The following is a 12,088-nucleotide window of genomic DNA, read 5'->3' as shown; positions in this document are numbered from 1 at the left end:
TAATAACTTTATAAAAAAAAAAAACTAATGTACACATAATTTAGCCCAAATGCATTTTGCAGTTAAAACCGTAACTTTTTAAGTATCAATCAATACAAGGTACAAAAATAAGTTAAAAAAAGTTTAATTTTTTTGTATTAAATACATTTTAAATTTCTTTTTAAAGTGTAATTAATATTTCACCCCATTTGTTAAAGTATAATAATATTAATATTGTAACAGAAAAGCTTGAAAAACAATAATATTATTTCTCAATTCAAATGAGACTTGGGCTAACATCCGTAGGTCATTTTTCATGGGCTGTTAGATGTAGAATGGGCTGACATTTGGGCTTGGTACGAAAATTCCCTTAACGAGGGAGTGCGCGGGAAGCTAGTGGTTTTCACGTTCCTAATTCTTCTTCTGCTGCTGTCATCACAGTTATCCATTTCATTTCCTCTCCAAATTCCTGTTTCCTCACACAAACAAAATGGGTATTAAGGTGTTCAACTTTTCATCATCCCATCTCTCTGTTTTTGTTTCTATTTATTATTATTATTATTATTAATTTTGTTAATGCGGATTAATTTCTAGGGTTTAACAAAGCTTTTGGCTGACAATGCCCCAAAATCCATGAAGGAGAACAAATTTGAGAGCTACTTTGGCCGCAAGATCGCCATTGATGCTAGCATGAGCATTTACCAGTTCCTTGTCAGTAGTACTCTCGAGAAACATGGCTTAGTTTCAACCATGATACTGATACAGTAAAGTTATCTTAACATTACATGCTATGTGTCTTTGATTTTGGTGTAGATTGTCGTGGGAAGAAGTGGAACTGAAACGCTCACTAATGAAGCTGGTGAAGTTACTAGGTACGTGATGATATCTTCGTGGTTTTCAATTAGATAAGCTTAATTTTGATTTTGTTGTTTTGTTTTAGTTTCTTCGTTCTTTATAATAATGTGTTTTAGTACGTGTGATGATGGCGTTGGTTTTGTATCTTATAGTCATTTGCAAGGGATGTTTACGCGGACAATCAGACTTTTAGAAGCCGGGATGAAACCAATGTAATTTTTTTTTTTTTAATTTATTTGTTCTTTCCATCATTGGAACCCTCTGAGAATGAGTTTTTCTGTATAATGTGTGTCCTTGCTGATATTTTTTCAAGCTTATATCCAGATATGTTTTTGATGGGAAGCCACCAGATTTGAAGAAACAAGAGCTGGCAAAACGGTATTTTGTGTTGATTTTCTGTTATTCCTAGAGAGTTCTAACTTTTTTCTGGGTGGGGGTTGGGAATTGGGATGTTCTAATGGAGAATTGTTACTTATCAAAAGTTCCTTAATAATGCTTTTCACTCTAAAACTGTTTTTTATAGTTTTTCGAAGAGAGTGGATGCTACTGATGATTTGTCAGAAGCAATAGAGGTATATGCCTAGTTTGTTGACTTTCATCTATGGTTCCTTTTGTGCGTATAATTTCTTGTATTAAATCAAAGTATTAATGTCCGGACTGCTTTCTCTTGTCATTTTAGGCTGACAATAAGGAAGACATTGAAAAATTCAGTAAACGGACTGTGAAGGCGAGTCCTTGTTTCTTAGGCACATTTATTTGAGAGGTTTTGCTTATTATGGATAGAAACATGGTTTCTGGTGCATGCTGTTGAAGCCATATCCATATACTCTTGCAGGTGACAAAGCAGCATAATGAAGACTGCAAAAGACTTTTAAGACTCATGGGAGTTCCTGTCGTTGAGGTGACATTGCACTACTCAAGTATTTAGTGTATTATGTGTTTACCGTCTGTTTAAGGCTTTGGATTCCACAGGCACCCTCAGAAGCAGAGGCTCAGTGTGCTGCTATTTGCAAAGCTGGAAAGGCAAGTTCATATCTGCTGTGTGTCACCTTGCTTTGTGAGCAGGCTTCTTGAAAACTAATATGAAAAGATTATTACCAATCCTTTTTAAATAGACTTCATGGAAACAAAAAGAAAATTAAATATTGTTTTATATTTCTACTGTTCTTTTTTTATAAAATCTATTTAAATTTCAGATATGTTCTTCCTTTCATATTTTTTTCCTCTTGACAATGCTAATTCTTGTTATTCCTTCATATCAATTTTCAATTCATTCCTTCAAATTTACTGGCAACATTTCCTTTAATGTAAACTTTATTTGGAATTTATTTTGAACATCTTATGTATTATAGGCGTATGCTGTGGCTTCTGAAGACATGGATTCCTTAACATTTGGAGCTCCTAAATTTCTTCGTCATCTAATGGATCCTAGCTCGAAGAAAATTCCAGTGATGGAATTTGAAGTTGCAAAGGTCCTTATTTATAGCTATCAACATATATGGTTTTTTACTGTTTGATCTGCTCATTTTGATATTTTTCATGTTTCAGATTTTGGAGGAGCTAAATCTGACCATGGACCAATTTATTGACTTATGCATTCTTTCTGGGTGTGATTATTGTGAAAGCATTCGAGGTATTTTTTGTCTCATTTTTAATCATATAATGTTAGGTCCAAGTTCAGTTTTATGATTTCTATATGAGCTAAATATGAATATGTACAAAATTTAAATGATAAATGATGTGTGCCTCAGGGATTGGGGGACAGACAGCTTTGAAGCTCATACGCCAACATGGCTCTATTGAAAATATACTGGAGAACATAAACAAAGAGAGGTTTTTCTTATTTTTCCATTTTTAAAATCACATTTCCAGTGTATGCAAGTTAGGATTTATTAGTCACATGATGATATCTTGACAAATAAGGGTTACTTGTTTCTCTTTGTTATGTTTACACCGCATTATCAATCAGACATCTGGCTCAGATATTTGAGCCCTTCTAAGTTTTATGATGAACTGCCAATACTTGCATTTGTAATGTGTTATATCATGGTTAGATTTTATTTTCACATCAATTATTTTAATTGAGCCTTAAGCATTTGGCTACTTAATGTAGTGATTAATATCAGATCAGTGCTGTCTATTGTTACTAGATCTTAGTGTAGCATACAAACTCAATTATGCTATCTAAATGCTCCTTCTTTAGAACACAAGGTTCATGATATTAACTTATGATGTTGATCTTTCTTCCTTGGTAATACCTTACAGCGAGTGCATTGATTCAGGTACCAGATACCAGATGACTGGCCTTATCAGGAGGCTCGGCAGCTTTTTAAAGATCCGGCAGTCTTAACTAAAGAAGAGGAACTTAATCTTAAATGGTCTGCACCAGATGAAGAAGTAATAACTATTCTGCTTGAGACCTATAAATATGCTTTCAAATGCACATGGATTCACATACTGAAATACATATCTTTCTTCTGTCAATATATTGAGTTCTTGTGCAAGATAACTAGGTTTCATTATGTTGCCTTTCTTTCAGGGGCTAATAACGTTTTTAGTAAATGAGAATGGGTTCAACAGTGATAGGGTGACAAAGGTATGTCGATCTGAATAGTATAATTATGGACTGTTTGAGTAGGGTTTCAATGGTCTTTCATTACTTCTTCAGAAAACATTTTTGTTATGATTTCTATATCAATGTTAGGCAATAGAAAAAATTAAAGCGGCAAAGAACAAGTCATCACAAGGCCGGTAAGCAATTCTTAACTTATTGGACATGAGTGTTAAACCTTTCTCTTTCCTTGTCCTACCTAACTTCTCTCTTCTTCTTGAAAACAATAGATTGGAATCTTTTTTTAAGCCAACAGTGAATCCATCTGTACCTATCAAACGGAAGGTATGCATACACTGTCTATAGTCTCCACTATTTGTTAACATCCAGAATTATTTGAAGAAAGCTTGGCAAGTCCTTCCAGAGAACATTTTTGGTCCGACTTTGGGCCAGCTGTGATTCAGTTTTTCTGTTTTTCTTTTCTTTCTATTTATCTGCCTGAAACCAAATCGTGAATTATTGTTTCCTTGCATTATTTTCATCCTCTTCTGATGTCGTATGGATGAATGAAAACGTCTTCCATTACATGATAGACATTAAATTAAATTGTGCTGAAAAATCAAATATTACTTTTTGAAGTCCAATACGGGAGGTTTTATTTTTTATGATTGGATTTCTTCTCAAGATGCGATGGTTATTGTTGGATACAGAATAAAGTAATTGAACACCCTGATTTGTGTTGCAAATTTGCAATCAATATCTTTATCCTTTCATTTCCTTTGCTAGTTGTGTATTTGGAACTTTTCAGCCCTCCATTTTTTGTACCCGTATTTTTTTAATAAGTAACAATGGGATGCCTTTCCTTCCACATGTGAGAAAAAAATTGAAGTACCAGAAATAGGAATTTTTTTTCCATATTTACTAGAAATCTTGAAGCTGATATGCCAGCATAATTTTGGCTACACTTAAATGACAGGAAAGCAAATGCATTCTTAGATCTTTCAAACCAGCAATTGAGCATAAGATTTTCTCTCTGCAACTTTCTAACTGGTCAAGGCCCATGGTTTTTGGCAAGTTGAGCTTGCCGATATATAATGTGGGTTCCAAGTTCCCTGTGCCATTGTCCAGAGATGTCTGCTTTGGTGCCCGAAGCTGAATAGCCCTGGTGAACCTTCAAAGCCAAACTGTGCTTGTGCATAAACTATCTTTTAGTAACGAACATATTAGTATTAACATGATTACAGTGACTTAGTGGAATGATAAATTATAGCGTATTGCAATCTATTCTGGCATTATAATTATTCTTCTACTAATTTTGTATGAATAAGTTAAAAAACTATGTCAAGCTTTCTTATCGTACTCAAGCCATATTTTAATGAATTTGATTTGTTGATTAGGACAAAATTCCATAAAAACACCCGCCCTTTTTGAAATATCCTGAACGGTTCTTGTAGGTTGAGCGCCTTGCTCAAGAAAATATTGAATAACAGGAATATTTAAATAGGTTTGTATATCTCTTAACTTTGATATGTTGTTGGTGGCTTTGCATTTAGTTCCTTTAGCATATAGGCTTGTTGATCTTGTTAGTAACTATTTTAAACATGTACAAAGTCTCATTGACTTTTTTATATAGAAACGAAGTCTCAATGATTAGGTGGAGATTCAAAAGGACTGGAGAGCTTGTTTTATATTGTCTGTCCTTTCTTCTGTGTCTTTGTTTGGAGATATCTTATCCCCTCTGTATCTCTCTAATAATACTTTATATTATCCAAAGAATACTGATTATTACTGGCACCTTCTCTGGTATATACTATTGGTGTGCCAAGCCTGCTCCAACATGGTGGTGGGGTGACAGGTTAAGATTTTCAATTTGAGCAGAAGTGGTGCTCTATATAGGTTTATAGGTTCTGGTTTTGCTTTTCTAATTTATAGCTCAAGTGTTTCAGCTGGATGTTTTTTTTTAAATGCATCTAAATTTGCTATAATAGCATAAGATTCTATAATGATGAATCGATGATAAAGCCCATTTGCCCAAAATGGACATTAAGGTTTCGTTTGGTACACACGTTAGAACCAGTGTTTAAAAACCCGGCCCGGCCATCGACCCGGCCGAGGTAAGGGGTCATGGAGTCACGGGTTCAACCGGGGGGTCATGGGGTAACTATGCTGACCCGGTTTTATATATTAAAAATATATGAATATATATATCATATATAAAAATATTAAAAAACAAACCACTAATTATCAAAGATTCAAAATATACTTAACATAATTCTCTAATTACAATCACAAGTCAATATTACACAACCTAATTAAAGTATCAAGATACCAAAGTACAAGTCAATATTCTAATGGGGTCAATACGATGACCCGGTTCTGCCTCTTTGGAGAAGGTCCCTGACAAAGAAAAATTTAAAGGAATTAAGAATGAGTTTTTGTTTTCCATCGACGACCGTAAGGATTTCATCTGAATAGATAAAATTCTTACCTTTTCTAGAAGATTCACGTCTACGAGGTGAAGATTGAAGACATATAGGTCACTGGGAGAGAAGAGAACGATTAGATTTAGGTTTGCAAGCATTTTTATTTTTAATTTTTTAATAAAACGAAGTTGTTTCATGGAATTTTAAAAAAAAAAAATAAACATGCAGTGACCCCCTTTAACCCCTTTGACCCGGGAGTCACTGAAACCAGGCCGGGTTTTGGGGGTCGGAGAGGTCGATGTGCATATAGGGTCCAACTTGTAACCCCAACCCTCAGAGGGTAGGGGTCAGGGTTGACCCGGGTCAACCCGGGGGGTGGGGTGGGGTTTTAAAACACTGGTTAGAACGTGACAGAACATAACATATTGGTTCTTTTCTATGAACAGAACTAGACAGAGGTTAAAAAAGTTGTATATTTTGGTTCCATTCAAAATAGAACAGAACCAAACCATTCCATTCCATTCTGTCTACAAACCAAATGCCACTTAAAGTTGAAATGACATAGAACTGTGTAGTAAAGATCAATTGACATCCTACTTGGGTTGGCTACTTGAAGTACTGATCAAGATTTTTGGTTCTGGCCCCTTTTTTGCACCAGAAAAAAGTATCAATTAACATCAATTGTTATGATTGTATGGTTTTCCTAGGTTTATTAATTTTTTTAAAGAAAAATTGAGCAATGCCCTTGATCTGCTTTTGAAGCACCCATGAAGCAAAAACTGAAATATCTGCTGATAGTTCAACTTAGCAAACGAAATATTGCTTTTAATGGAGTTAAGATAATAATAAGTAATGCCAGAAACTGAAAGCAACGAAGAACAAGTTAACTATTCTGGCTTGAAATGTCCATGCATTGACAAGTTTTATTTTCTTTTTGACAGGAAGCACCAGAGCATAATGCTAAGGAGACTCACAAAAAGACTAAGGCCAGTGGTGGCAAGAAGAAGAAATAGTTGGCTTTGAGTCTTAAATAGGCGAGTCATATATATGTTGATCAGGTTAGACTTCTGGATGTCTTGTTTTTTCATCATCTGTTACTGTGATTGTCCCTTTTGCATGCATTCACATCTGTGACTGCATCTCTCTTTTTCTCTGGTTTCTTGCAGTTAGCATGAAGGAGGATCCATTTGCAATGCGCAGTCTTCCAAATTGTAAAATATTTATGTGACGTAGGTTTGAGGAATTTGACTAATGTAAGCCAGAGAGTTCTGCTTCTCACTTGCAATTACAATTTGAGATGCGGTACTACATCTGGTAGTGATATTTTTTTTTTAATACATTGAGAATCGAACACATCACCTATTACCCACTATCCACCCCCTCACCGCTGGGCTAGCCCTAGTGGCTAGGTAGAGATACTTTAAATCCTTCATTTTTGGGTTGATTTGGCTTGCGTCTTCCTTTCTTACTGCTTTGCGTGACTATTTCACTATCTTGTATTTCTTCTGGTTAATTGCACGCACGTAATTGTAGTTGCAAGAGTCACTGGAATTTAAGGTCTTGCAAGAGTTTTATGTACTAAACTAATACGTAATTATGTAGTTTAGTTTTTGAGATGAGTATTGGGTTACATTTAATTCAAATTTGTACAAACCTAAATTAAACCAACTTTAACCGATTTTTTATCCAAAACTTAAAACCCGACACTATAAAATATGGTTGAAAATTGAAATACATTTCTTTTGGGCTGGGGTATACTAAAGAGGATAGTGGCAAAAAGGCAGGACGAGGAATGATGATACCAGTTATGAGACAAAATAGAATAATGAAGAAAGATGCACTTGCCTTAATGCCAAAACAAGTTAAGCCTATACTTGATATTCAGTTTTGACAAATTGCATTTTTTATGGCGATTGGCGGTTAGTGAATGGAATAACGTAAATGATAAGTCATTACTTTTCCACTATTCTAGAAAAAAAACAAGCGAATTATTGTTCTAAGTTCTAACAGTATCGTCGAGTTGTTTTTAGAAAGAAAACAAATATGTTAAATGATAAGTCATTACCTTCAATTTGAATCTTATGCTGGAAATAATTGAAATTTAAGTAATAATTGTAGAGTAAACCATCAACTTAGTTTTCCAAAACGGGTGTCATCATATCATCCATTCAAATATAATTGTTACTAAATTAGTCTCCCAAAGATTTTTTCCTCTAAATTAGTCCCTCAAAAATCTAAAATGTTTACCATATTCGATGAGCTTTGTGATTTCACTTCAGGATATTTTGTTGTTAAACCTTATTTTCTAGCGTATCTTTTTTCTTGTGTTTGTCACGAGAACAATATGATTGTTCATCCACTTGCTAGGTAATATGTGGATCTTGATGATGTAGAAGTTTGGTTGGAGACTTCGCGACCTGTCATCTTTAATGTTATTGTGTTTTGATTTTTCTTGTCTTTTTTGGCCCCCACAAATAATGGCGTGGCTTTTTCAGATAATATTTAAACCCTTGCATTGTAGAGAAAGTCTGGTTACATGGTTGGTTTGATTACCAACTGAATCACATCTTAATTCTCGTTGAGTAAGCAACCTAACAAATTTAAGCATGTTGACCCTTACAAATACAAGCTGAGCTTAATTGGTAACAGTGACTAGCGGCTCCTCAACAACCCAGTACTCTCTTTTGAATTTTGTTTCTTTACTTTTAAGTCTTTCCCCTATTATGTTTTTTACTTTTTCGATCAGTTCATTTTATTTGTCGCTCAATTACTCATTTAAATTTGTTTAAGTCACAAGTTACTCCACGAGACAATACAAAATAGTATCTGCAACAGGGATTCATTATTTTTAACATATTAATAATACTACATATACCTTACAAGATTATTATAATAAAGCTAAGTGACCAAGGTTACTCTTCTCCACCTAAATTTGTCGTTAACAATTACACTTCATTTATGACACATACTCCAAATATGCACAGATGTCTACACACCTGATGTGGAAGAAACTTCATCCTAAAATGAAATTTGTATTGTCAATGTACCTAAAATGAAATCTTTTTAGTTGAATTGATTTGATAATAAAATTAATGGATATTTTTCTCATGCTACATGAGAAAAATCCTTTCGTGCATACACAAAATGCAATGTGGTTTCCACTTTACGTTTTTCTATCTCTTCTAGTTAGTGAAATTCACATTGTACTTTATGTATACATTAGAGAATTTCTTTCTCACGTACCATGAGAAAAATAATATCCAAAATTAATTTTAAAAATACTTAAGAATTTCCTATATTAAGAGAAGCAAAAGGGTCGAAACTTGAAAAGGGCCCAAACCAAAACTGAGGCCTGAGGATGGCCTTTGTTTGCCTTTGACTTGGGGTTTGGGATGATCCATCTGGGCAACTAACTGTTCTATAAGTTCAAGGACCCGCACGCGTGACCAAAACAACTGGCACGTTTCAAGCTTTAAATTCACACCCCATTTTTTCTTTCTTTTATGTCAAACCAAACTTCAATATCTCCCGCAGTCTAGCTTCAAATACACAAAACCCCACCTTTTCTAACTCATCCTAAATATTCCAACAAACAAGTTTGTTTGTCAATTTATTTGGCTAATAAAGTCTTAGAACATTTGCTCATTTTGGTTGCCTTCGTTCATCATAAAACAACAATGAACCTCTCAGACTTTGTGTTTCTCCTGAGTGTGGCTCTGCTCTTAGCCACTGTTATCTCATCAGATCCCGACCCTTTCCAAGACCTCTGTGTCGCCGACCTTGCCTCAGGTACTCACTCCTTTTACATCATTTTTTTTCTCTCTTTTCCTTCTATATACTACACACTAAGAGTTAGGGAGTATGCAAACTTTCGTGCATCCAACAAGAGCAACCTGGAAAAGAACTCTCTCCCCCACCCCGCCATTTTTCTTTCATATAATATACGAGAAAGTTTAATGTGCAAGAGTTACATCAAATATTAATTTTTGATCTCATTTATATTTAAGAATTATAATTTATTAATGTATTGTGAGCAGTTAAATACAAAATAACTAAAATATAATATAAGAGTTATTATTATTATATTGCTAATCGGTAGAAGTTGTTTGCTCATACTTAAAAAATTCTGACATGTCAACACATATCGCAGAGACTCAAAAAAGAATTCAAAAGTTGTGTTGCATTGCATTTTTAGTTTTAATTACTAGATTCGTTGAATCATGATTATCATTTCCTTGAGTTTAATATAAATATTTAAGATTTTTTTTTTTTTTATAAAATTGATTGGTATTATAAGTTTAACTTTTTTTTTGTTAAATTATTGAATATTAAATATAATATACACTACATAAATTAAAAATATTATTTAATATTAAAATATGTTTTAATATGTCAAAATATAATATTTTTTAGATACGGTGTTGTATTTTATATTTCATTTCATGTCATGTCAATAATTAGATTTGATGCTTTTATTTTAATTTTTTCCCCTTCCTTTAGCTTTCTTTCACTCAACCTCACTGTCTAAGACTATAACAGTGCTACCAACAACTTTAATTTTGCTTTTTCCTGACTCCACTGTTTAATCATGTTAATCCTATTACAGTGTCGACCCCGCTAACATGATTATGTTTTATTCGTCCCTCTCATGTATTTGTTAACACCACCAAACTGAATGGTTATTTTTTATTTTATTTTTCTAAAAACAATTTTAGCATAGTCCACAACTCTTTGCATATTTTTCCAGCATGATTGGCAAGCGGAATTCACGAGTCTAAACTTCTCTTATTTTAAATTTAATGATAAATAATAGCTATGATTTTTCTTTTCCTTGAAAAGTTTTAATCCTCGAAGTGCTGTGATGAAAAGCAGGTGTGAAAGTGAATGGATTCACATGCAAAGAAGCATCACAGGTAAACGCCTCTGATTTCTTCTCCAACGTACTGGCCAAACCAGGAGAAACCAACACCACCTTTGGGTCCAAGGTGACTGTAGCCAACGTTGAGAAAATAGCAGGACTCAACACTCTTGGTGTCTCTCTGGCAAGGATTGACTATGCCCCAGGTGGCCTCAACCCACCTCACACCCACCCACGTGCAACCGAGATAGTGTTTGTTCTTCAAGGGAAATTAGATGTTGGGTTCATAACCACATCCAATTTGCTCATATCAAAAACCATCAACAAGGGTGAGATATTTGTGTTCCCAAAAGGCTTGGTTCACTTTCAAAATAACAATGGCAAGGTCCATGCTGCTGTGCTTTCAGCCTTCAACAGCCAACTTCCTGGTACACAGTCCATTCCTACCACCTTATTTGCCGCCACCCCACCTGTTCCAGACCATGTCTTGACCAAGACATTCCAGGTCGGTACCAAGGAGGTTGAGAAAATCAAGTCTAGGTTGGCACCAAAGAAGTAGAAAGAAACACCAAGGTGGAACACATTTGTTGTCTTGTCTTTTTTTGTCTATTGTTCTTTTACCCTCCCCTTTTAATCTCTCTTGTCACTTTGCAATTCATGTTTTTAATTGGAGCTCATAAAGGAGAAGAAAGAAAGCAAATGGGCCACATTCATTTGTTTGATAATTGAAATTTGAAAGATGATTCTATGCTTGTTATTCAAATCCCCTCTCACGGGTTCTGTTGACTTGTTTCCTTTTTTTTTTTTTCTTTCTCCCCATCTCTTTGGGGAGTTTAGAATAAATGAAGCTTCCTACCTACCAGAGTCATTGAGTTGAATGCAGAATGTGTAGGAATTAGGATGGTAGATAACTTTTTAATACATAAGCATATATAATCGTAGATCCATTCAGCTCTAGTCAACTGCGTAAATGGATCCCAATATGCAACAGCAAACATTTACAATGTTCAACTTTGAAGGAACTTTTAATTTGTAACGAGTTTTGTGACAGTAAATAAATGTAGACAGCGAATTACTTCGTTAATATATTTTCTGACAATATTTTTTATTAATACATGTTAGTTATGTTATTAATACATCTAAGCTACTTGTGTCATGTATTTACATTTTACGTGATGGCAACAAATAAAGTGCCATATGAGATATAGCCATCCCAGAATCTGATATACTATGTTACAATTTCAGTTTACTATTAATGTTTCCTTATCGCTTTAACTTCAATCATCTTTTGTAAAACTAATAAAGATGGCAAAGTAAATTAATGAAATTAAAGACTTGCCAAAAGAAATTCATCCGGTATTCCCGCTTCGGCAAACATGACCTTAGTAAAGACTATCCCACCCCCCACCCCACAAAAAAAAA

The 12,088-nt window shown here is 34.3% G+C and overlaps 2 protein-coding genes across 3 annotated transcripts; both read left to right on the top strand.

Annotated features, from left to right (window-relative positions):
- The first annotated feature begins 411 nt into the window (after positions 1 to 411).
- On the top strand, positions 412 to 7,313 carry LOC133313622 (flap endonuclease 1). 2 transcript variants are annotated; one of them, XR_009751838.1, is made up of 19 exons: positions 412 to 481; positions 574 to 690; positions 793 to 851; positions 987 to 1,046; positions 1,159 to 1,212; positions 1,358 to 1,406; positions 1,514 to 1,561; positions 1,670 to 1,735; positions 1,807 to 1,857; positions 2,187 to 2,306; positions 2,383 to 2,467; positions 2,586 to 2,667; positions 3,117 to 3,231; positions 3,374 to 3,430; positions 3,539 to 3,585; positions 3,676 to 3,730; positions 4,362 to 4,550; positions 6,750 to 6,866; positions 6,975 to 6,992. XR_009751838.1 is itself a non-coding variant. In XM_061515019.1 (18 exons), the coding sequence occupies exons 1-17, from the start codon at positions 470 to 472 to the stop codon at positions 6,819 to 6,821; spliced, it is 1,149 nt and encodes a 382-aa protein (XP_061371003.1). In that variant the 5' UTR covers positions 412 to 469; the 3' UTR covers positions 6,822 to 6,866; positions 6,975 to 7,313. The 2 variants fall into 2 exon arrangements, 1 of the variants encoding a protein (XP_061371003.1); XM_061515019.1 differs by lacking the exon at positions 4,362 to 4,550 and having other exon boundaries at positions 6,975 to 7,313.
- Positions 7,314 to 9,485: 2,172 nt separating this feature from the next.
- On the top strand, positions 9,486 to 11,325 carry LOC133313623 (germin-like protein subfamily 2 member 4). The gene is made up of 2 exons (XM_061515020.1): positions 9,486 to 9,597; positions 10,681 to 11,325. Exons 1-2 carry the CDS (start codon positions 9,486 to 9,488, stop codon positions 11,223 to 11,225), a joined length of 657 nt encoding a protein of 218 aa, XP_061371004.1. The 3' UTR covers positions 11,226 to 11,325.
- The last annotated feature ends 763 nt before the right edge of the window (positions 11,326 to 12,088 follow it).

The sequence above is a fragment of the Gastrolobium bilobum genome, unplaced genomic scaffold, assembly GCF_033153095.1.
Source record: "Gastrolobium bilobum isolate Gb01-03AN ecotype WA unplaced genomic scaffold, APGP_CSIRO_Gbil_v1 utg33260, whole genome shotgun sequence".
NCBI lineage: Eukaryota > Viridiplantae > Streptophyta > Magnoliopsida > Fabales > Fabaceae > Gastrolobium > Gastrolobium bilobum.
The sequence above is the reverse complement of the archived record's forward strand: the minus strand, read 5'-3'. Positions and strand labels throughout refer to the sequence as shown.